The 27072-nt window shown below is 39.4% G+C and overlaps 1 protein-coding gene across 1 annotated transcript in view; it reads right to left on the bottom strand.

The window, feature by feature from the left end:
- Crybg3 (crystallin beta-gamma domain containing 3) overlaps nt 1-27072 on the bottom strand; it is a 111908-nt gene that overhangs the window by 15371 nt on the left and 69465 nt on the right. The window contains exons 13-17 of the mRNA XM_050148707.1: nt 21802-21944; nt 21580-21706; nt 20702-20734; nt 15002-15111; nt 11596-11722 (exon numbers count right to left, since the gene is read on the bottom strand). Of these exons, the coding sequence (XP_050004664.1) occupies nt 11596-11722; nt 15002-15111; nt 20702-20734; nt 21580-21706; nt 21802-21944 (540 nt within the window). The remainder of the gene's footprint in view (nt 1-11595; nt 11723-15001; nt 15112-20701; nt 20735-21579; nt 21707-21801; nt 21945-27072) is intronic.

Below are 27072 nucleotides of genomic sequence, written 5' to 3'. Positions count from 1 at the left end.
CAGGTTAAGATCCTCTCTGGTAAGCCAGCTCATGGGCTACACAGAATATTAGAAATGGGTTAGAACAATATGTAAGAGCTAGCCAATAAGAAACTGGACCTAGCCAGGCCAGGCAGTGTTTGGAAGAATACAGTTTCCGTGTAATTATTTCTGGGTATAAACTAGCTATGCGGGCGGCCGGGTGCCGGGGACGCAGCCCTGCCGCTCCTAATTTCAACAGTTTCTAAACTCAAAGATTCCTCTTCTAGAGGTGTGATATATCAGGTATGTCTGTGTGTAAGTTATTAAATTTTGAACTGTTTCAATTGACATGTTTCCTTTATAAATAAATATAAATGCATACATACAACTGGTTTGCATATGTAGTCAAGGCACTGGAGGATTCGAAAGGGCAACACGGGGCTGATGTGGACATGATTATGGAGACAGCTATTATTCAGAAAGTGCTCAAGAAACATTTTTTTTAAAACCATCTGTGTGCTCATGCATTTCCCAAATTTGAAGACAGCAAGGCACATAAATTAATAGTAAGTATTCAAAACTGAAGATGACAGAATAATTGCTACTTTATAAGAACAATAGAAACCACAAAATTTTAATTACAATTTGAGCTCTGTGAATGTCATGGCCCTGGTCCATGTTAAATTAGAAGAGAGCCAACCACTCAGGGCTAAAGGTTCCTCCTGGGAGTCAGCAATAATAACAAGACATTCCTGCCAAGTCAAGTCTAAGCCACGCAAAGTGGATACAGTTTCAAAGAGGAGTGTGTGGGCAGGTTATTAAAGAAAAAGAATGTTTGAAAAATTCATTTAAGTAAAAATTTAGATTAGAAAAAAATCAGTTCCTCCTTATCCCATCAATTAATATATGCTGAGATAATAACAGTAATAATTACCTTTGCTTAGTAAGCGCTTGTTTGTCATCACTGCTCTATGTGTCTAACTGGGTATATGTATCATATATAAATGAGTAAGCATATATTCATATTTCTATAATAAAGGTCTAAAACCAATTTTCTTCCTAATTTATTTGGCAACAAATTTAACCTGAGTAAACATATGTGTATTTATAATATTTATCCAGTCTGTATCGATATATAAATTTCATTCTAGAGACAGAAATGTGTTTAATTACAGAATGCTTTTTTAACCTCTCAGAGTTTTTACTTTAACACCATATATCAAAATGGATTCTTTTAAAATGTGAAAAATTCCAAATCTGAAACTACATTCACATTAGGGATATGGAACTTAATTCTCACACTTAATCCTTAAATTACCTTTGATGTAGGTACTAGTCTTATCCACATTCTGCAGCTAAGGGGTCAAGAAACAGGTCACAAAGCAAGGAAATCGCTGGCTTTGAGTTTACGCTCAATGGCCTCAGAAGCTATATTCCTAATCCCTCTGTTGTTACTCTAAATTGTTCTAGGACCAATCATTTTATGATACAGAATAGCAGCTGTCAGCATGTATGAGGTTACCTGAGACCCTGAGCTTCTCCCTGAGCTCAGCTGGGAATATCGAAGATTCCAACTTTCTGCATCAAATACACCTGCCAACTATACCAGGTCTGAGACCTCGGAGTATGTACTCTGCTAGAAAAACTACAATCACATGCACCTTCAATGTAACTGTATAAAACGCTTAAATCTAAGTGTCAATTTAACTTCTTAAGAACGAATAGATGACATACTTCGACACTATACTTCAGTTCTTTAGGTTTCAAATCACTGTGTACAAGGAAAATGTGCTGATTGTAACCCAAGACTTAACAGCTGGATAGGCAGTAAACATGAAGTTTTTACTTAGAAATCATAAACACCGAGAACAGTTCTATCTGTAAAGCACAACAACTTAAGCTCTGCGAGTCTCTGCCCCCTGAGCCAGTTTCTTTTCTTTCTTTTTTCAGTGTTAAAAGGAAAGTTTATTGCACTAAATGCATACATAAAGAAGCTGGAAAAATCCCACGCTAGAGAATTTACATAACATTTGAATACTTTCAAACAAAAAGAAGCAAACTCACCCAAGAGAACTAGATGACAGAAAATCATATTGAGAGCTGAGACCAACAAAATCAAAACAAAGAAAACAATATAAAGAACCAATGAGACAAAGAGTTTGTTCTTCAAGAAAATCAACAAAATAGACAAACCTTTATCCACACTAACCAAAAGGCAGAGAGAGAATATCCAAATCAACAAAATCAGAAATGAAAAGGGCAACATAAAAACAGACATGGATGAAATTCAAAGAATCATCAGGTCATATTTCGAAAACCTGTACTCCACAAAATTGGAAAACTTAAAGGAAAAATGAACAACTTTCTGGATAAATATCACATATCAAAATTAAATCAAGACCAGATAAGCAAATTAAACAGACCAATAACTGCTGAAGAAATAGAAACAATCATCAAAAGCCTCCCAGCCAAAAAAAAGCCCAGGACCAGATGGTTTCAGCTCAGAATGCTACAAGACTTTCAAAGAACTAATACCAATACTTCTCAAATTGTTCCACATAATAGAAGTAGAAGGGTCATAGCCAAACACTTTTTATGAGACTGCAATTACCATGATACCCAACCACATAAAGATATTACTAAGAAAGAGAATTACAAACCAATCTCACTTATGAACATTGTTGCTAAAATACTGGCAAATCGAATCCAAGAACATATCAGAACCATCATTCACCATGATCAAGTCGATTTCATTTCAGAAATGCAGTAATGGTTCAACATATGAAAATCTGTCAATGTAATCTACCATATAAACAAACTGAACCACAAGTTTGTTTCTATGAAAGCCTAATAGTAGGTACTCATGGGATTGCCTGACATGAATTTTAATGTGTGCATGCCTGCTTATAGGTTATAAAATGAACAGTGACAGCAAACTGGGCGAAGAAGACAAAAGACCTGAGGTCTTAACTACTCTACAGATAAAGATCTGCAGGGAAATAAGCCTTCTGGACCTATTGAAGAGTTGATCAAGAATGAGTAGATTGTAAGAAACTGGATTGGCCATTACCTGTTTTTTTTTTTTTTTTTTTGGCAGAACTAAGTAAATATTAACATACATAAAGCCTATGAAGATTGAATGATAAAAAACAGAAAATGAGTAAACCAGTAATTAATAAAAGGTTGGAATCAAGCAAAAAGTGTATCATAGGAAAACTCAGAATTAAAGAGTTTTACTAATGAATCATACCAATAATAAACAACTAAACTAAAAGCAAAAAAAAAAAAATGAGTGGAATGAGAAGAAAAAAAATGACAACTTGAATTTTACAGGAAAATGGATGGAGCTAGAAAACATTATTTTGAGTGAGTTAACCCAGACACAGAAAGACAATTATCACATGTACTCACTCATACGTGGTTTTTAAACATAAAGCAAAGAAAACCAGCCTACAAACAACAATCCCAGACAACAATGCGGACACTAAGAGAGACTTACATAGATCTAATCTACATGGGAAGTAGAAAAAGACAAGATCTTCCGAGTATATTGGGAGCATGGGGTTGAAGGGAGGAGGAGAGAGGCAGGAAGGGGAGCAGAGAAAAAATGTAAGACTGAAGCCAGTTTCAAAGGAAGTGAAGCCAAACTAACTTAGTGACTTGAACCATAATGTGTGACCTAAATATAATTCACTTCTAAAGAAATGCCAAACTACTGGGAAAAGCTAAATGAAATGACAGTAATCTAACAGAAGGCTCATAAACCTTTAAAAAAGACTCTAATATGATATAAACCTCCGGGCTACAAAATCATATTAACACCTTCAGTCTATCAAGTCCTAATTTTGGATGAATATGGGCCAACCATTGTCTGGGCTGCTACCCTATCACTTAGCACTGCACTAATGGGCTTAAGCACCAGTTCATTTCATCCTCACATTTGAGTAGATCGGAAATGAAGACCTAAAGAACACACACACACACACACACACACACACACGCTTGGAATATTCAGGTAAGCATCAACTGGTGGAGTTAGAGCCGAGTCAAGAGCTGAGACAAACTTCAACAGCTACCCTTCCCACAGAGCCCTTTGCATTTATCTTAGAAAAGTAAGTTTCACTGTCTCATGTTGGCATGTACAATTGATTTCTAAAAGAGCAAACAGCATATGGCCATCCATCCAAGACCCACAATTTTGATTTTCCATTTGTATTTTTTCTAACTTTCACTGGCCAATAATGTGTTATGTATCTCTTAGGTTCACTGTACATTGTAAGATGATCAAATCAGGCATAATAACTAGAGTTGTACTTCCTTGAATATGAAACTATCAAACTATTCTAGGTTTTTTATGCAACATGTAATTAAATATTTAAAAATACACATAATTTCTGATAATAGCCAAGTATTTATCATTAAATGTTATGTCAAGTTGGATGATATGAATAACAGGAAATGTCAGTAAAATTCTAAAAGAGTTCATTAGTGCTTTGCCACTCAATATAATCATATTTAAACCTTTATATTCTAATTTGCATTTGTTTCAAATTAATAAAAGGCTAACAAAAATTAGAGATTACTTGTAGCATTTCTTCCCTTTCCTCTGTGTACTTAGATTTCTGGTATTTAATGCTTGACCAACATTAGAGAGTCCAATATACAAAATTTTATATCAAAAATTTAAGTAAATGAAATGTACTGAGTACATCTAAATTCAAGCTCAAGGGTTCCTAGTGCTGTTCTGCTTCTCCTTCCTATGGTGTTTGGACTCTGCTCTTCATACATACAGTTCCCCGCTGCTAACTCTATGCTGTGTACTTTCTAGTATTTGAATGTGCTGCCTTATCTCTCAGTATTATAGCAAACACTCTCGTATTGCCCCCACTTAACTGTACTTCTTTCACTAGCTGCATGTCAATAATCACATTAATCTGCAGGCCTCCAGGATCGTAAGGCAGTGAATCCCTGTCAACCAACTACAGTTTGAGCAATTCTGCAGTTAAACCAAATTTTAGTACTGTCACCTTTTTAAGTACTTCTATCTAAAGTAAAACAACAGAGTCTCATTATTGTTTCAATTTGATGATCCTGTGATCATCCTTGAGGTTGAATATCTTTTGCATGCCCTAAGCCATATTTTTCTCATCTACAAATGGTGGGTTTATAGCCTGTTGACTTCTTCACTTCACTTGAAGAGTTCTCCTTGTATTCTATACACGAAACCTTTACGAGTTAATATTGTAAGCCTATTCTTTCAATTTGTAGCTTGCTGTGGCAGGCTGAGTAATTGATGCCTGACCATCCACAACATAAAAATATCATCCTAATTCTGGGAATCAGTGAATACAGAAAGGGGACTTTACAAACATGACCAACAATTAAGGATCTTAACAGGATTACTGAGGCAATCAGAGTGTGACCATAAGGTCGTTAAAGCAAGGCAGGTCAGAGGTGAGCCAAGACCAGTAGGCCCCCAAAGAAAAGCTGTAGACTCGAGAAGAGGTAAAGAAATGTTTTACCACCTAGAAATTTACAGAAGAAAATCTATCTGCACCTTAATTTTATGCCTGTGCAACCATTTCAGACTTGTAGCCTCTAGGATTGCAAGACAGGAATTCCTGCTAAGTGACCACATTTTCAGTAATTCATTATGGCTGTGCTGTTTCCGTGTCTCTACCAACATGAAGTTTAAAGAAAATAAACTCATCCCAGCACGGGTGTTTGGAAGAAGGACCTTCAGGAGATAACTGAGGCTAAATGAGGCCTTAAGAGTGGGGACTGAATCCAGGAAGAATGTTCTTTATAGGAAGAGGGGACACATTACAGCTAAGGAGCTCAGTTCCTCATGCAATGTACACAGCTCCCTCACCCCTGCTGCCTGAGGACTCTGCAGCCCCCAGGAGCCAGAGGACTAGCACCAGAGGCAGCTGTATCTTCCACTTCCCATATTCCACAGTTATAAGATAAACAGGTATTTTTTCTTTGTAAATTACCAAGCCTGTGATATTCCCTCAAGTGAACAAGACATAGATTACAAGTGGCATAGACTCATGTTTGTCCCTTCTCTTTTTGTTATTAATTTATGCGTTCTGTGTCTAAAGATGACTATCCTATTCTAGTGTCATTGGGAGAGTTTCATGTATTTTCTTCTAACTCATAAATTTTGTTTTTCATGTATAGGCTGTGTTTAGAGTAAAAAACCTTAGGTACTGTTTCTTTTTCATGTGAGAGGCAACTGTCTCCATAACATTTAGTGATATTACATACACTGTATATTAAATAGAATAATTCATCTTAATTCTGATTCTATTTCTTGACTGTATGTGTCATCAGAATCATAATTTCACTCCAACTTCTCCTACAGGTTCTTATTACCATGTCTCCTTGGCTTTTCTGCTTATAGTTCATGGGATAAGAATTATTATTTCAGAAAGCCAAACTTCTATGCCAGGCCACCATGGAGACACTGTGGAAGCAAGCAGCAGACTTCTGCTCCCATGGTGATGTAGTAACAGGCTGCCCAACAAGACACTGGGCCAACATTTACTTGTCTCAGCTTGGCAGGCTGGAACTCACACCTCTAACAGCCAATAACTGCTCCGGTAACCTATTCTCATATGGTTGCCTGTTAGTCTTAAAATAGTCTGTTTAGCTTTGAACATCAACAGAGGGCAGTGATAAATGACGTTCCCCATCATCGTTCAACTTTCAAAGCTACACAGAGCATTTTAAGAGGAGGAGATCCAAGTCCACAACAAATCCAAAGAACAGCTCCTGTTTCGCCATGAGTTGGAGAACAAGAATGAACTGTATATAGGTAAGATGTGTTTATATTTGGTAGGACTAGATCATTTGCCTACTTATTAAATAATGGAGCCCTGATTTTTATAGCCATGGGCAAAGCAGAGGGGACTATAGGTCACTGTCTTAGTTAGGGTTTTTATTGCTGTGAAAAGACACCATGACCACAGAAACTCTTATAAAGAAAACATTTAACTGAGGGGGCAACTTACAGTTCCAGAGGTTCAGTCCATTACTATCATGGTGGGGAGCATGGCAGCGTGCAGGCAGATGTGGTGCTGGAGAGGTAGCTGAGGGTCCTACACCTTGTGGGCAATATCAAGTTGACTGAGACGCTGGGTGGCATCGTAAGCATAGGAAGCCTCAAAGTCTACCCCCATGGTGACACACCTCCTCCAACAAGGTCATACTCACTCCAGGAAAGCCACATCTCCTATTAGTACTACTCCCTACGAGATTATTGGGGTCAATTACATTCAAACTATCAGAGTTACTTAGTTCAAAACCAACTTAATCGTCTGTACCTTGTCCATGGTCCCTATAGTTCAGTAGCTATGATTAATGGCAAGGATATTTACAAACAACAACAACAACACAAAACAAAAAAAAAAAAGAAAAAACAAAAACTAGAAGTATAGAGAATAACCATTTAGGGCAGACAAATTGCCTTGTGGTTCTTTGGTTGCTGTGAATGTGTGTGTGCCTATGATTAGTTTGTTTGTGTCAACAGACACAGAATCATCTGGGAAGAGGGAACCTCAATTGAGAAGATTCCTTCACAGGACTGGCCTGTAGGCAAACCTGTAGGGCATTTTCTTGATTAAACATTGATGTGGGAGGGGCCTATGCCAGTGTGTGTGGTGCCACACCCTTAAGCACGTGGAACTGGCTACATTGGCTGAGGTGAGAAGTGGAGTTACAACAACAGAAACCTCCAGGTAAGACAGAAAGTGGCAAGAACAGGTATCTGGGAAACACACTCTGGGGGTACAGGAAGAAGAGGACATCCGCATTTCACCACACACATCACTAAGTTATCTAATTCTCTGTTGTCTTTTATTTAGCGCTTACTAAAAAATCTGGTACACAATAATTAATAGATGCACAGTAATATGAATAGATAAATGTAAAATGAATGTTCAATAATATTAGTATTTTGCAGTAGTAATATTTCTACAGAGAATTCAATCACTTTAAACATTTCCCTCCAATCAAAGCATAACAAACAACCTTTAAACTTCCTTCTCCCAAATTAATAATTACAAATTACAGTTATGACCTCTATTCCCAGAGCCTGCACGCATGTCACAAGCACTGTGCTTGGCCTTCCTGTCATCAGGTTACTCATACAATCATTTCTAAATATAGAAGGCTGTAGTTTCAGCAAGACACTTAAGCTTCTTTAAACTTAACCGTTGATCTCTTTCATCTTAGAAAAACATCTGGTAGTCATCACCAAGCGCATCAAACACGGCTGGTAGAACTCTTCCAGAGAAACCACCCGAGGAAAGTGGCTCTGAGGTGACTTGAAACTTACACCAAGGAACACAATCACACCTCCAGCGGAGATGATGGGACCTCTGGGCCGCGGTGCACTTTCCCAATACCACCTGCTCTACTTTTCTTTTTTCTCATACTGACACAAAACCAAGGAATCTCCCACAGTAAATTCTATAATAAACCTAAGAGGGAATTAGTACTATATTCCATTATGCACCATGCTCTTCATCTGATAGATCACAAAACCTCCTCTGGGCTCTCTTAAGAAAAAATGCCAACAACTGGCTCTGTGACAAGGGCAGAACAAAGAATTCACAGAGGTGTTTTAAATTTCCCTGTCTCATTGCCTAAACTGATAACACAGACAACCTGAGTTCCAACGGGGAGTAAGGCTGTTTGAATATTATCTTGTCAATTGTACCAATGCTGGGAAGGAAGGAGAAAAGCCAGTTCTCCCAGTCCATTGGCGAGTCTTAGTCTTAAAATGATTTCAGCCATGGAAGAGAAACAGACACATGATGTCTTTCTGAACACAAGCATCTTGTGTGACTCTGGTTGGATTTTAGTTTTTCCACTCTTCCACTATCATGAATAGTCCTGTCCCTGATCAAAGATGATCCAGTCACCCTTGTCCACCAAGACACATGGCAAACGTGAATCTACATTCAATGCTCAGTCTGAGATGGAAGCCACTCAACTGATCTGTGATTGCTGAGACAGACATGAAAACAAAAACTATAAACACTGTCAGAAAGTACTAAGATTCTGGGACATCTGTGAAAGTTAAAACACATTATTCCCTCTAACCATATGAAAACTTGGGATGGATGGAGTTCTTTTACATGTCTGCTATATTTGTTATTAGTCTATTTAGTTGCACTAGAACTAAAAGCTGTTAAAGGTTTGAGAATACCTGATATAACTGGTTTCTTTCTGAAGTGTTGAGACTCAGATAAATTAAGAGACTGTCTCTGGTCACATCAGTGGAAACCAAATTAAAAACAATGTGGAAAGAAGGCAGGAAAGCTCCTTCCACTATGAAGTTATTGCAACACTACGGATTATACACCCCAGGACCTCAAGACTCTAACATCCATCTTTACAGGCAGAGGTTAGCCTGGATAAAACTGTCATTTGAAGAACACACTGATCCTATATGAAGATTAAGTCTTAAGGCTTTTCAATAAGATACCATTATGGAACCAGGCACCAGGTCTTAATGTGTTTGCAAAACTTCAAGCAATAGGCTGGGTGGTGGTGGCGCACACCTTTAATCCCAGCACTCGGGAGGCACAGGCAGGCGGATCTCTGTGAGTTCGAGGCCAGCCTGGTCTACAAGAGCTAGTTCCAGGACAGGAACCAAAAAGCTATGGAGAAACCCTGTCTCGAAAATCAAAAAGAAAAAGAAAAAAAAAAAAAAACTTCAAGCAATAGCCTTGCAAGCTGCAGCAAAGCCAAGCCAATAGATTACCTTATACATAAACTTAACACCGCTGGATAGAAACATTTCCTACAATGAATCAGGAATCACTGGGCTGTGGCACAGGCACATATACAAAAAGGTCTCTCATCCTAAGACCAAAGTGGAGGGACAAAGAAAGCAGACAAGATGGGGTAACAGAAGATCAGGGTTTAGGACTGTCCAGAGAAAGGGAGCATGGACACTGTATGTGACTGGACCTGAAGAGACAGCTCCTTCTTAGAGAACTGTTTATTTCGACACACATACCAAATAACATCCTCAAAAACTAGCCTTCTGGGGACTAAATCAGTTTCACGTGTTCTTCCTGATGGGCAGAAAATGTCCTGCACACAGTATTTAAGCAACCCAGTCACTGGGATCTACTTTCATACAGATTGCCTAAATTTTAGTTGATTCAGTTCTCCAAGTTAAAGATCTTGCAAAAACCTTTTTAACAAAGTGCCTTCATCTTTTGTTTTAAGAGTTAATGAACACCAAGCATTGTCTCTGTTGATGTATCCAGTGGAATGTCCTTAAAATATAAAATCCCCTCCTCTGAAAATGTGGATGGCTTTCCAATGCTTTTTCAATGCCATCAAGACCTGTATAACAAAATCACACTTTCTGTTTCTATGCCTCTTACTGGTTTAGTTACAGACAGGAAGCATTAAGATTCATTCATACTTTTGAGTTAGTGTCTGTGGGGCAAGTGAGAGCCACCAAGAAGTCTATTTCTACTCCTATTCCTCAGCCCACATGCTATTCTTAGACTGATACCAAGAATACTCTCTCCAGGAATGCCTTGGAAACACGATGACTCTGCTAAGATTGAGATCAAAGGAGCCGAGCATGGGAATCCGCCCATCAGCTCTGCCGGAAGGTCAGTCACTCCCACTATCATCTAGAGCTCTGCAGCAGTTCTGTGGATGTCTCCAGCTTTGACTGACATATCCTTGGAGAACCATCTTAATAAGGACCCTGGAGTATCACTTCTGCTGCACAGACCCTGGAGCCTAGACCTGACAGCCCAGAGTACTGCCCTTGGCTTTCTTACATCTATGAAGACATGTGTGGTAAAGAAGAAATTATTTATTCTACAAACAAGGGCCTCCTTGGGGACTCAAATAACTCTGCATAGACCAGGCAGTAAAGTCCTAGCTTCCCGCATCCAAGATTAAAGTCAATGCCAATGGTGCTCCAGACCTTGTCGGACCTTGGAAACCTGAGTCGCAAACTATTCTATGACTCTAATACAATGTAAAGGTACCAATTACAATGTAAAGGTAACCATGCTATCCTTTTTATAATTAAGCAGCTATAAAAACTTTTGAGTATCTCATTTAAAACTTCAGTGGCTTTATAGAGTCAATTTTGCTGTTCTTGTTGTAGTTAACATATGCAAAATTGCCAATTTCAATCAAGTTGAGTAAAAGTACCAAACCTAGATATAAGCACAAGTCTACATTACTCTAATGCTTGGAGATCACATTCCTACAAATCACCTTGGCTGGATTTCATGTGTGAACCTCGATCTCCTAATAACAAGTAATTAAACTACTCCTGTTTTGATAATTTGGCATTTCCCATTGTAATATCTCTTCTAATTTCACATTATAAACTATTCTTCAAAGAGCTATGCCTTTCATGTACATTATTGTACTTAGGACTTGTTAAGAATCCTGTAAGGTAGATACAATCACTCCTGGCTCCTCGGACAAGCAAGCTCAATTTCAGAGAGATGACCCAGTTTGCCTGGAGTTACAGACCTGGGAAGTGGTGCAACTGGACTCAAATCCTTGCCTCTCTAATTCCTGCACCCCAGGTACTTCAGCTGTGTCTCACAACTATGAGCTCAGTAGGTTACTCACGTAGTCAATGGGCTTGAGAGCTCGGACTCTAGCTGACGGGCAGCCACAGGAAGTAAGGTCAACATAGAGGCCTTCTTCCAGTACACACTGATGATAGAAGGCATCTTCTTGGTAATACAGGAGCCAGCTATAAAAGAAGCAGTAGGACATTCAAATTACATTCCATCCTTAGGCTGTCCTATCATCCAGCTGTAGAAACTAGGGTACCGCAGTCACGGTGCAGGGCTGTACTGGTCAGTAAACAGTGACTACTCTTGTTTACTTTCTGCTTACTATGCCCCAGGCATGAGGCACAGACCTCGTTTCATAGTGTCTTCAGTAACTGCTTAAGCTGAAGATACAAGTTCGTCTTCACAATCAACATACTATACTAATGGTTATAAAAGGTAGGTCGATCTTTCCCAAGGTTCACCAATTAAATGGCAGATCTGAAACCTAAAATAAAAAGACATCTGCTTTATACCGAAGACATCTGTAAATTTAGTGCCTTCAAATAAAAAAACCCTGGGATCAAATTATGGTGATGATTAATCAAGTTATTTTTGGGAAACGTTCTAAAGTGTATCTGTCACTTTTATATCAGATAGCTAAGAGAAAAAACAATTTAAAGTGAATCCTTCATGTTGAGTTACATTCAATACACCACACACCAAGATCCTGGTTAAGGACGCCCTTTTCAAAGGAGGAGCTGAAGGGAAAAATTAATTAGCTATTAGTAATTTAGCTTGGGTGTATTGAAGTTTTAGCCCATAATTTTAAAATGTTAGTACGTACTATCAGTATTTTATCTAGACCAAGTTAATTCTGTATTTCCATCGGAATGCCGGGTGGTACTGCCATTTACTGTCATTTTCTCCTGTGTGATGAATACTTAATTGCCGACATTTATCAAGGGCTTTAAATGTAGTAGGCAAGAAGCTAAGCCCTTCATTTGCAGTATTTTATTTAGTACAGTATGGCTCAGCGATAGAGCACTTGCCTAGCACAAGTGAGACCTCCTACCACCAGGAGGACAAGACAATCCTTGGAGGACTGTCGCCTTTGTTCATGAGGAATCAGGATCAGAGAAGACCATTGCCTAGAGTTACTTTCATAGCTGGGAAGGAGCTGTACTGGATTCATATCCAGGTCTCTCAAAAGAACTAGGTGCTCACATAATCTCCATGGTTCTAAAATTCTTTTCATTTAACTGTAGTTTAGTACTTATACTTCCCGCATAGAAGGGCATGTGTGGCTCATTTGTCCTCGACTTCAGCATCAGGAGAGAAAACAATGACTTTCCTGTAGGAAAATTTTAGCGCTTCTTTTTACCTGACAAATGAAAATTCATCTTGCAGAAAGTTTACTTTTTCACCTTTGTGGAGAAGAAACTCAAAACCAATTAATGGTAAGAAAACTATTTCAGGTCCTCGCTACATATTTCTGACAACAGAGTGGCAGATAATCTTTGTGGACTTACAGGATTTTATGTTTTAGTGTTGTAAAACCCTCAACCCTTCAGAAGTAAATATAAAAACAGCAACAACTGTAGAAGAGATCCAATTAGAAGAGTGACAAGGAAATCTGGAAGGAAAACACGGCTTGAACGAATTGGGATGAGTAGTAAACAAATCTTAAAATTCTGCAGCTTTAATGGAGGACAAGTAGGTAATGAAAGGACATGAGAAGGGCGCTGGCAATTGAGAATTGAAAAGAAATTGGGAAAGGCCACCACCTAATGGCTAAGGGATAGTGGGGAGCAAACATGCCATCCACTCAATGCCAGCAATCTTTTCCAATGGTGAAGGCTTTCACAAAGTCATTTAAGGGAACAGTGGGAGGTAGGTAATGCTGAAAAAATATATACTAGACCTATAAGTATGTAAGTTTTAACATATCCTATAGAACAAATAAGTATCATCTGTTGGCTCTGCTTACCAATGTCCTACAACCTTTGCAAGGGTCAGCAGACCACAGACTATGTGCCAAACAGTCCCATCTTTTATTTTTCAATATAGTCCACATCTGAAATGATTTTTAAAATTTCAGATGCTTTTTAAATATAAAAAACCCCACTACTTTCTACTTTTTATGTATGTCATACATAGTCAATGCAAATCTCCATGTGCATCAATGAAATTTCACCACAATTCAGCTGTTCCTATTCAATGATGTAAACCAGTGGCCACTCACTTCTGTGATACCATGACAGGGTAAGGCACCAGGAACAGAGCTTGCCAAGCCCATGGAGTTGAGGGGACTTTACCATCTTGGCACAGAGGGCAATGGATAAGACAACTGGCTGAGTACATGTTGGCAGAGGGGGAAGGACAAAGAACAAGTAAGGAAACTGAGACCAGCTAATGGAATAAGCCTAGAAAAGGACGAGGTGAACTTGATCTGTGTTAGCTACGGCTAGGAATAAAAGTTGACAGAAAAAAATAGTAAACTGAAATGTGTTGCACTGGTCTACACAGGCTCAAAGAAGAAGAAAGGGAAACTGACAAACACTGGGGATTCTAAAGTGCTATTAGGTGGACACTGGAAATACGGGGAATGCAACCAAACCAAAGTCTTAAAAATGGGTAAAATAGTAAACATTATGTCATGTATATTTTATTACAGAAACAATAGACTATACTTTAGCCCAAGGAATCACATACAGTTTCACATGTAAAAAAGATTGATCATATTGTTAGAACTGGAAGAATAAAGGATTTAAGGTATTTTTTAAAATAAACAAATGACAAAAATATTTCTGCTGTATGATGTGGTGGTAGTTCCAGAACCCTAACTCCAAATCTAGCTCCCTTATTTGGAAAACAGATAGATAAACTATTTTAAGCAAACAGGAATAAGATATCTTTCCTGGACAAAAGTAGTGGCTATTCTGTAGCATTTTATTATCTTGCTGCACAGTAAACATACAATAAACATACAACATAAACATTGATCTTAGAAAAATCTCCTAAGAAAGTATTGAGAAATAAAACCATTAAAAGGCTCCCAAAGTTGAACAGTCAACTTTTTTATATTTTGTATAACTTGTATAACTAAAATTACAAATTCACCAAGATTAATATAGACTAGTTAGCAACTGATCAGTGCTTTAATAAAAAAGAAAGAGGGGGCTGGAGAGATGGCTCAGCGGTTAAGAGCATTGCCTGCTCTTCCAAAGGTCCTGAGTTCAATTCCTAGCAACCACATGGTGGCTCACAACTATCTGTAATGAGATCTGGTGCCCTCTTCTGGCCTGCAGACATACACACAGACAGAATATTGTATACATAATAAATAAATAAATATTTCTTAAAAAAAGAAAGGAAGAAAAAAGAAAAAATTACTGTGAAAAAAAAAAAACTCTGCCCTTTGTAAACGTAAAAGAAATTTGGTCTTAGGTAAGAGCAGAAGAATCAAGCACACTCACCAGCCACGGAGAACCTTGAAGGAGGACGGTGAGAATGAGGTCAGATCAGAACATTCTTTTATAAAATCTATGCACTCGCCTTGGAAGCCTGCTTTACTGAATGCTTTGAGCTGTGGGAACATAGCAGTAATTGACCGTGAAATGGTTGTTTAACATCATCACAAGCAAATAAACTTTAACACGCTCATAAACGTTCAGCAGGATATTACATTTGTGCTTTATTTATTATCAGTAAAGTTATGTGAAGAATGGTGACATTCTTCTTAATGCTCCTTTATTTCTTCTTACATGTTTATGAGAATGACATTTCAATATTTATCATTTTCATCATCGTTTGTATCAAACTGTGTTGGATTAGTCTCTGATTTATGGTGAAGAAAAAAGAGTCATCTGTGTCATACATTCCAGGTTATGGTTTTAGTTTTCTGGTAAGAATAACTTAAATGTACAGTTTATAGCTGAATATCATACTCATACTATGTTTTTCCTTGACTTTTTGTCAAGGTAAGACAATGAAATCCTAACTAAAACTCTCATGAGCTTGAAATCAATAAGTTGCAGCTCTAGAGGCCTTGAATCTAACATGAGCAAGAATAAATTAATGGAGTCCTATAAATAAATATTTCCTAATCCTCTAAGACTCTAACTGACCTGGCCCAAGGGGCATACTGCACTGTCATGCTTGCACGGTAGCAAGGAACACATCCTAATAATGACCTGCACATAGTCCTCCTGCCCAGGCAGCCATCAGAAACAAGCCTCCTTGAGCCGTATTCATCTTCCCAAGGGACCTTTAACCGGATATGTTTCTTGGCAGTCCCCTTCTGCCCTGACTCTGCTTGGTTTGATACTGAAGATCAGCCAGAAGACAGGAAGTGAGAGAGAACGCCATTGCTCACACCAGTGTTCCCCTGACCAACTGTGGCTTCTTTCACAATGGGACTTCCTGTTGAGAAACCACACTGTACTTGGACCGTCAAGTACCAAGGACTTCTCAAGAAGAAGATCCACGATGTTTCAGGCTCCTTCCCAGGTAGGACAGCAAGAAAAGAGGAAGTTCCAAAGAAGACGTATATTTCACAACATACATAAAGATCCATAAGACACGAGTCACAAACTTCTGAAAATGTAGAAAACTTCTTTGCAGCTTGCAAACACTATCAAACTTCACATAACAAACTGGAAAAACTACATGAAAATGGATCTCACAGATATTCACTATATGTGTTTCTGATATGTAGAGTCCATTTTTCATATATTGATGGGTTTAATGTTCATTTTCATTCAGGCTAGAGATGTTACTATCGGTACAAAACTTGTTCAGCATGCATGAGTCCAATCGCAGCCCCCCACCCCATAACAACAACAAAAAAAAAAACCACACAACATTTCACTGTGAAGTGAGGAAATGTCAAATTCTACACACCAATAATGCAGGTGTGGGACAGTTCAGATAATGCAGGTATAACCCCCTTCCAGTCATTAGTTTTCACACACAGAGGAATTTAAGTTTATATAGAGTATTTTGATAAATTAGTTTTGGGCACACATTTAAAAACTGGGTTCAATGTACATTTGAGTTTACTTTTCTTTTACCTGTAAAATGAGAAGTATATGGTTAAGAAAACACTAGATAAGACCTATAAAATAATCACCTCATTATGTCCACCCAATCAGTGCATCAGAATAGAACAACTCACAGTAACATGATGTAGGTGGGTCTTCTATGTGTTACTTTCATTGGTTAATAAAGAAACTGCCTTGGCCTTTTGATAGGCCAGCCCTTAGGTGGGGGAGTAGACAGAACAGAATTCTGGGAGAAAGAAAGCAGAGTCAGAAAGACGCCATGATTCTCCGACCCGAGACGGATGTAGGTTAGGATCTTTCCCGGTAAGCCACCACCTAGTGGTGATACACAAATTACTAGATATGGATTAAATGAATATGTAAGAGTTAGCCAATAAGAGGCTAGATATAATGGGCCAGTCAGTGTTTAAAAGAATACAGTTTCCATGTAATTATTTCGGGTGTAAACCTAGCTGGGTGACGGAACGTGGCCTGCTGCTCCTTTTACAGTAACACTCTAAAAATGGGTCTGGATCATTCACAAAAGCACTCTTGGGATATCAGAAGGCAACTCTAAGCTCAGAAGCTGCAAACAATTAAGTTGTAGTTCCATTCCTAATGAAATTAAGTGATGGAGGTGTTGAAAAATTAAGGTTGGAGAAAACTTAGCTACACAAGTCACTAAAGTATTTCCCTTTAGACCTTAATGGGCAATGGATCTATAAAAGAGCCCAACGGGTTGCTTAGAAACTAAGCAAATAGAAGAACAAGATACTAGGTATCTTCAAACTTCAAACTTCAAAGATGCATTACCATGGACCATGTGGAAATGTGTCTATTCCGAACAGTCTCCTTCATGGAAGTATACAGAAGCAAGACAATGGAAAGAGGAAAGAAGGGAGGGAGAAAAGGAAAAAAAATTCTGCTACTTGATGACAAGGTATTTTTCTCATACATTGCCATATTTTTTCCTTGAGGCAGAAATTATCACTAACACTTTATGACTAAGATTTTATAGAACTATATTTAACTGTAATTTTCATTTATGATTCACATGAAGAAAATGTAATAGGGTCGGTCTAGCTTGACAAACTAAAAATCTAGTAACTAAATTATTGACCAAACACAGAAGACCTGCTCAATTTATTCCACAGAATCAGCAGGGACTCTCAAGGTAATTTTATTTAAATTAACACTAAAATAATGTTTAAGAAGTTCTCTCTAATATTTCCTCTAACCATTTTGACCATCTTCATAGATACATGAAGACTGTTAAACAAAAACCACTTTGTTTCCATCTTCAGTTATAGCCAACCTAAGTCAATTTCTCAATTAATACTATAAAAATTTTATAGTCTTTCTTACCACCCAGGCAAGATTTTGTTTAAATAGGTCTTCCTTTTGAGAGTTTAAAAGTCCCCGTATATCAGTGGTTCTCAATCTTCCTAATGCTACAGCCCTTTCAAACAGTTCATATGGTGGTGACCCCCAACCAGAAAATTATTTCATTGCTATTTCATAGCTGTAATTTTGCTACTGCTATGAATCTTAATGTAAACTCCTGATATGCAACCCCCAAAGGTGTCACAATCCATAGGTTGAGAACTGCTGCCCATTGTAACAGCAAGCAAAGCCATTATAAACCCCTTTGTCACTTCAAAGGTCACTGAAGCTAAGTTACACAACAGAAGAATTTACTTGGTTTATTTTTCTCTGCTTACCATTAAGTATGAGGTAGAATAACAGTTCTGTATTTCAGGCATTCTAAACAATTATATTTGTAAACAGACTTCAGAATGGTCCTAAGGATCCAAGGTAACTGATTAGGTCAAAGGGCGGGATTAGAATACTGGCTCACTATAACCTCCCCTAAAAAGAAATTAACTTTTATAATATTTAATCTAGTAATATGACATTCAACATGTGCTAAGTTGGAGAGATAATGACAAAAATCCACACTCTGTTTAGTGTTTCTTTTGTGTGTGTGTGTGGGGGGGGAGTTAAAAACAAAATTAAATGCCACCTCCATGATGGAGAGTTCTACTATGCCATGTGTCTCTCTAGTTGGTAATCAGACTTAGTGATGGGTCTGTGTCTCAAGAGAAAACCACTCTCCACCATAAATGCTGGTTTCTTTTAGTATAACAATTAAATATATATTTCATGCTTACAAAACTCCCAGCAATCCTATGTTTATAACTCTATAATGATATATATTACTCTCTGCACATTTTCTAGATTCCCCCCCCCCTTGGGTGACTTAGAGTTTCCCTTGAGATAATTATTGTAAAACAAAAAAAAAAAATCCTTCTTTGACTTGAACCCTGAAATATAACTGCCTCCTTACTTGGACAGGAAAATACCCTATGTGAACACTGCCAAGATTTGCTTGTTTTTGTCTAGGTAAATATAAACAATAAAATGGCCTAACCCAGGGGTTCTAATACTGCATAAACAAAGAGGCTTTGTACACACAGGACTAAGCATCAGCTAGCGTACACTTGTCAGAAATGCTCATTTCACAATAACTGAGCCACAGCTAGAAAAATGAAGCAAACAGATTTCACTGGGCGTCTTCTGCTGTTTCCCTCTTCCAGCTGATCTGGAAGCACTATAAAGAAAGACCGGCAACCTGCCCCCGAACAATGAAGTTCATTTTAACAAAGAGCAAGGAGTTGGAAGAGGAGAAAAGAGCTCAGAAGAATGGGATGTTTGATCTGCACTAGAAACTCAGAAAAGGGAAATAAAACAGTTTGAATTAGCCCTCTTTACCTACACATGCTATTTTGATTCATATAAAAACATGAGCTTTAAAAATCCACAGCTGGAGGTTCCCCAAAATCCAAAATCAAGTTTCTGGCAGGAAGTATCTCTAAATACAACTTCTCAATTATGTTCAAGGAGGAACTGTTTCAAACGGTCTCAGCTAACTAGAAAATAACAAAAACCTCGGAGCACTTCCAGGGAGTAGAACATGATTAAAGTCGGCTGAGCTGAAACGGATAGGCATTGACAGGAACATGGGAGCTGTACACACTCAGCAGACTTCTACCATGTTACGGTCATGAATGTCACTGGTCACCAATCACTACTTGTGGATTTGGATAGGGGGTTTTCTAACCAGGCTATTTTTTAAGAGAAACAGGGAAAACAGTGTTTTTTCTCCCGCCTTTCTCTTTCATTGTGTTTCTGTCCCTATCTAGGTCCTTCTGAAAACAGAAACTACAGGATGTCTCCTTTCCTTCCTCTAGCTGTATGATAATGACACTGACTTAAATTCAGAACCTCAAGTTTTATGTTCATACATGAGTAATACATGAAGAATTATTATAAACACTAACAAATGCAATTATTAGACCTTACAATACAGTAAACCAATACTAGGCTTTGGTGTCTTATCCAAACCCTTTTGAACCATCAACACACACACACACACACATGTATACAGAGAGAGGAACAGAGACAGAGAGACAGACAGAAAAATGGAGATAGAGAGAGGAAGAGAGGGAGGTTTAAGGTTACTAGAGTGTTAAAAAAAATCACACAAGGATCAGAAATCCACGTACAGGAAAATGAGAAGGCTGGGTGTAAGGGTGCTTGTGCTCAGGGAGTAAAGATTCCTGGCACCAAGTTTGATGGTCTGTGTGTGAACACCAGAGATCTACATGGTAGAAGGAGTGAACCTTCTCCCACAAGTTGTCCTCAGACCGACACACACATGCACTGTGGCAGGAGAGCACACCCCTCCCAAGAAAATAAGTTTGCGCAGTAAAAATGTTTTTTTAAGCCTGTATTCATAGGAAGGACAGTGTGAGGTGTTGGGGAGGGGCTGCTGCACGTTCTCTGCTCCACCAGGAACACGGAGGTATGCGGTACTGAGAGAGCTGACAGCAGGCAGAGGGGGCTATAGGAAAGACCAAGAGGCACGGGTTCCAACAACCCACTGTGAACGCTATGACAAACCTCAGACAATCCCACCAACATAAAGGACACTCCTGTGCTCAAAGACACCGAGTTCAACAGGAACTTGCTTTGTCACATAGGCACATAAAAATTATCTCAGGGAAAGATTTGAGAGAGTGTAAATGCATTTGGTAAATACTGCACCAATGATAAGAGTATTTTGAAACATACCAAATGTGGAGGCTCATTTATCCCAAGTGGTTCCTGAAAGACATATTCAAATATTTTAAAAATTGTGTCATATCATCTTAGCTGGCTTCAGAATGTTTTGAAAATATCCCTAGAAAAAGATTTTCATGGTCTTGCCAATTTACTAAATTCCTTCATCTACTTATGACCACTTCTGTCCCAAATAACCTATGGAATTTTCTTGGAATAATTTTAGTATTCATGACTAGTTTGAGTACTCCTGTGGCTACTCAAGAGGAGAGCATCCAGGCGCATTTTAGAAAGGGCCTCATTTCTGACACTAAGGAACAGATACCCCGGTCACTCTGTGGTTCTTCTCATTTACACAGCCACAGTGTCTGATGCTTTGTGATTCTGCACACATCTTCCTCTCAATGGGCTTCTTTCTGCCCGAAGAACCCCCTCAAGAATCACCAGTGTCCTCCCGCAAGGTCTTAACCCTCAGAGACAGAGCGTCCTCCCCCCACCTGGTCCAGCATGATCTACACACTTCATCTTCCTATTAACCACACTATAATGAACTGCCCATCAATCTCTCTCCCTTTAAGAGATCACGAGCCATCAGTGCAGTCATACTCATCTTGTATCTCCAGTGATTCGGCATAACAGTATCTAACAAGACAGAAGTACAAAGCTAAGCCGCTGAATGAATAAACTGGTTCTAGTACAGGGATGCCTCAAGAATGTGTTCGTGTCTACTAGCTCCCTCTGCAATCAGTAGAAATACATGGGGTATTTTATTTACTGTGTACAGAAACACAAAAGAGAATCTAAACCTGACCACTTTCAAACAATGCTCTACACAGTCACTGTATCCCATCAAATGCTTCCGGTGTCAGTCTGCCCCCCACTTCACTTACCAGCTGGATTGGTCGGATCGACAAGATTGTATTACTTGTTCCTCCCCAGTCAAAAAAGCATTTGTATTTTCCTTTCTCTAAAATGTACTGATCTCCACAGAAGAACTTCTGGCGGTAGGCAACCCATCTAGTAGGGAGAGAACAGGAGAAGGGTAGAATTGAGAAGCTCACAGCCTTACGCCCTGCCGACTCCCCCAGGCTCTTGAGGCAAGGGCTACTTACACGCCACTCTTCACGTGAATGGATCTGGTTTCACTGCCAAAGCCGATTTCTTCTAGGTCCGAAATTTCCTGATTCGTAATGTCGATGACCTTCCCCCTTTCCAGGTCAGACTCAAACAGTGTGATGGCAGACTCTATAAAGTTCTGAAAGGAGGCGGGAGGGCTGTTTAAGAGAACGTGTGTGACACAATTCACACATTCGGGATAATGTTCACACAAATGATTCCAGGAAGAACCTTAACGGCATGAAATACAATGCTGTAATCTCTATCTTAATATCATTTAGAGAAAAACATTAAGCCTTTATTTGCTCTAATCTAAACCTCTAAAATTAGATGCATCCCATGTAATACTCATTACAGGAAATACTCGAACTCTCACTTGAGCAAAATCTCACAAGGCTAAGTGAAAATACAATGGACTGTGAGCAACAGGAGGCGCAATTTTATGTGCCTTAAATACAACTGAGCTTTAAAGAGGTCACTTGCTCAAAAATCAAAATGAGGTCAGGAAAATTGTAAAGTTAATACATTATGATCTTATGAAAACTTTAAACACAAACACATAATCAGCTAAAAACAGAGGCCACTCACAGGAGCAACATTAACATCAATACGTACATTCCTAATTTCACTAGTAAATTAAGAAACTTTAAAATGACTAGATGTAATAACGTATTACAGCCCTCCAGGAAGAGACTTAAATAATATATGATAAAACATGCATGTTATCGTCTGCGCAGTGGTGGCACAGGCCTCGGGAAGCGGAGGCTCGGCAGATCTCTATGAGTTCAAGGCCAATCTGGTCTACAAGAGCTAGTTCTAGGACAACTAGGGCTGTTATAGACAGAAACCCTGCCTTGAAAAACCAAGAAAAAAAGAAGATACATGTTATCAAAATTGAAAACTATATTGAACAAAAATTTCTATTTCCATCCAATAATAAACACTCTTGACTTTAAAAGACAATATATATATATATATAATTTCTTTATCAACATTTCTTTTTGCATATCTGTAATGTCATCAATATTGATGATAACATCGTCACATCACCTGGGGATATAGAATGGAGGGCACGTGACTAGTGAGGAGCACAAAACTCAAAGGCCAGCCCTGCACCCATGCACACAGGTAGTGCTAACTGGACTGAATAGGCTCTCAACTGTTTTTATTTTAAAAAGACATGAACACGAAAGTGGCAGGTGCATACTGGAGACATATAAGAAGAGTTGGAAGGAGGACATGGTAAGCAGTTAAGATCATACTTCATTGCATACTTTATAAAATTTTCTTAAAACAAACAAAACGGAGCATAGTAGAGCACACCTAGAGCTCTCTGGCAGTCAGCCTGGACAAATCAGTGATGTCCATGTTCAGTGAGAGAAGCCGGCTCAACAACCAAGTGTAGGGATTTAGAGGGAACCATGTAATGTCAACCTCTGACCTGCACACATACACACACACAAACACACACACCCACACACACACAAACACATGCACCCACACACACACACAAACACACGCACCCACACACATGCAAGTGTAGGGATTTAGAGGGAACCATGCGATGTCAACCCCTGACCTGCACACATACACACACACAAACACATGCATCCCCCCACATGCAAGTGTAGGGATTTAGAGGGAGACATGCAATGTCAACCTCTGACCTATATACACAGGAACACGTACACACACACATGCAAGAACCTGTGCACAAACACAAATATCTTTCTATTAGTCCTCCATTTGGAAATACAGAAAATGCTGTCAATTTCTCTATAACCCACAATACTAAACTTCTTACTTTTTTAAGTTTTAAAATAAGATCTCTAAATACAAGACTTCCAGGCAGAACACTTTTTTTTTTTTAAGAACACTATTTCTTATGGGCAAGTAAAACAGAGTTCAAAACAGGAAAACAGCCTCTTTAGTGAGTAGGAAAAATGTTCTTTAGTCATCCTGTACTGAGCAACTTGTTCATTTTCTTTTTTCTTTCTTTTCTTTATTATTATTATCATTAATCATTATTTCTTTTGGTTTTTGGAGATGTGATTTCTTTGTGTAGACCAGGCTGGCCTCAAACTTAGAGATCTGCCAGCCTCAGCATCCTGAGTGAGGATTAAAGGCGTGTGCTAACACAACCTGGCCAACTTTCAAGGATTTAAAAATTGCTGACAAAGAGAGGTCAAATGTTCTATCAAACCTCAGAGTAAAAGACAACAGCTTTTGCCTAAAATTTTTATCACAAAATAATTTCTAACCCACAATTGAGTTTCCAATTCTATCTCCAGAGGAACCTTTGTAATTGAGAACTACTCTCTTCATTTATTTCACATGCTCCATTAAAAAAAAAAAAACCTGAAAGGGTTCATGCTGGACAAAGCCAATGTCCAGCTCTTATTAAAACTTCATTTCTGGAAGAGGGGGACTTCGTTTCTAAAACATTTCTTAGTTTTCTAATCTCTGCTTTTACACACACACACACACACACACACACACACACACACTCACACACGCAGGCATGAACACAATAAATAGGCTATATGAGGAATGAGACTTCAATAACCTGTGGTCACTTTGCAGGAACCTCCCCACCAGAGGCTCCCTCCCAGACACAGACACACCCCTGTTCCTCCATGCTGAAAGTGCCCTGGCCAGCTGACAGCAACTGTGGGGTCCAGTGATGGCTGCACTGGGCTCAGGCTGGAGCTCGTCAGGAACCAGCATCACCAGTGACCAACAAAACCAGATCTGACCCTAAAGGAAAGGTTCAGGGCAGTGCTCAGTCACTGTGACTGATTGTGACCTCTCCTCCCCATTTCTCATGACTCAAACTCCCTGCCTCTATCTCTCGTTCCTCTGGTTCTGCAAGTGCCTGTCATTTACTATGTCTTGGGATCTTAGGACCGGAAAGCACAGTAAATTGAGATGTGCTTTGGATCACTGTTTCACTGGAGAAGGACGCAGAAAAACACTGACATTTACATGGGTGTTGTCTATCTGCCCTTTCATTCAGAAAGGTTTGCGCTAGCAGGGCTGTGCCTGACTTGGTGTGTGCAGGAGGGGAGCAGCTGCAGCCAGAAGAATCATCTGAGAAATGGTCTGGAGGCTCAGGCCATGTGCGACACTGAGGCCTGAAGCTAAGGAGAGGAGCGGCCTCTTACACAGGAATCACTACAGAAAGCGCGGGCTGAGCTTACAGGATAATGAAAACAAGCTCACACACCTTGAGACTTCTACATTGTCTCCCATCCCCAAAGCCTTGGCCAGTGGTCTGCAGCAAAGGCCCAAGTGGTGGTCTTTCTGTTTCCTGCTTTTATTTATGGCTTTTCTGGCTTTACAGCTTCTGTTTTCCATCTTTTCCCAGTTTCTTCTCTCCCTCTGAACCACTCGCCCGGTTTTGTCCCATTCTGCATTTTTCTTTCCGATTTGTCAGACACGTGGTATCAGACCCAGCTGACTGGCAATATTGAGGTAGTAACCCTGACAGCCAGAGCTGGGGCTCAGAGCCAACCTGTGTGCTCAGTCAGGTACCAGCGCTGGGTCCAGCCTCCTGAGTATGAACATCTAGATGTCACATAGACAAAATGAGGACTTATGCAAAAAACAGGCTGGGGGTGTAGTTCATGATGGAGTGATTGCACAGCATGAATCGGGCCTTGGGTTGGACTCCCCAGCACCCAGAAAACCCCAAAAACAATTAAACATATCACAGAAGTGCCTTGTTCTAGAGACACATGGCAGACACTTGCAGCTAAGTCTAGGGACCACCTACAAATTCTAGGTTACCATGTCCTTGATATTCTCTGCACATTAAGGCACTGAATTCAGGTGTGGGTAGGTTAGCAGCTCGAGGATGGACAATAGGGGACGGACTTCAAAGGTTATGTTCTAGTTTATATTTTTTAAGCACCTGATTCATTCATCACAGTCTCAAGCAGTCTCTGCCTGTGAGAGAAGACTGAGAGCCGCCCTAAGCCTGGAGATTCAGCCCAGAGCTCCGCAATATGATGACTTTTAAATTCCATAAATGCTCTGGGCTGATCCAGCCAGTGAGCTCTGAGGTTATGACCCTGGGAGGACACTGATCTTGGAGCCAATGGAGTCCTGCTGAATCTGTTTACCTTATAGTGGTCTCCAACTCCACCTGGGTTCAGAGGTCTGAAGACATACCCTGGATCTGGCAAAGAGCAAGGTCAAACAGCAAAAGTAAATCTAGACAGGCAGCTAGCACAAAACTGAAGGAAAACATGCACGCGGAGCACATTTTATTGAGGACGAGAATGAAGAAAAAATCCTTGACCCACAGCCTGAACTGCACTGCATGCCTTTCAGCGTTCTGCTTTCTTAAAGAGCAATCAGCTACACGTGAACATCTGAGTGACTCATTTGGAACTGGGAACGCATTTCTCCTCGTCCTCTTCAAATCGCTAGCTGGCACAGTTCCATTATCCCAGAGGAACATATCCGCTATTTGACCTTAGCAAATCCAGAGTGTTCCGTGTAGTGCAGCCAGGATCTCTGAACTGACACCACATGACACAGCTTTCCTGCCTGTTCACAAGGAGGTTTCACATGACTTTAGCTCAGACGGGAACTGCCATGCTTCGCCCTCTCCCAGGTTACAGACATCCCAGCCTATGGGGAAAGGATATGTCAGACCAGGGTCACAATCACGCCTTCCCATTTACGGGCCTGGCTGAAGAATACACAATATTTCAAAATGTAACTTGAACACCATGTCCTTAAAGATGTTTGACAATGTATACATACATTTTAATGCATAGTTCTTTTAGTATGAATCTAAAATTTAAATCTTAGAAGTGAATAGTTCTTTCAGTATAATTAATTTGAATGTACATTAGTGATAGACTTCTAAAAAGTATCTGAAAGTCATGTAAACATGTTATATATGTGTACCGTCCTGACAGGTGACCCTATATGAATACTTACCAGTGACTTAACAAGCCTAATAAGCATTTGATGGAATGAAATCCTCTTTTCTGCTGTGAAGGTTCTCTTTAAGGCCATGTGTTTGCTATGAATCTTAATGTAAATATCTGACATGCAGGCTATCTGATATGCCAACTCTGTGCACAGGTCCTTCGACACTCAGGTTGAGAACCATTACTGGAGATACTTCAAAAAAAAAAAAAGAAGTCCAGAGGGCTGCTCAGGGTGACACGCCATGTTTGATAAGCCCCAATATCCCAGGAATGCTGTACCATCCATCCATCATCTCCCTGGCTGCCTGGAATTTTGTGATA

The sequence above is a fragment of the Alexandromys fortis genome, unplaced genomic scaffold (genome assembly GCF_014885135.2).
Source record: "Alexandromys fortis isolate MF-2015 unplaced genomic scaffold, M_Fortis_MF-2015_v1.1 scaffold_4, whole genome shotgun sequence".
Lineage (NCBI taxonomy): Eukaryota > Metazoa > Chordata > Mammalia > Rodentia > Cricetidae > Alexandromys > Alexandromys fortis.
Note: the sequence above shows the minus strand (reverse complement) of the source record. Positions and strands in the feature narration are given on the sequence as shown.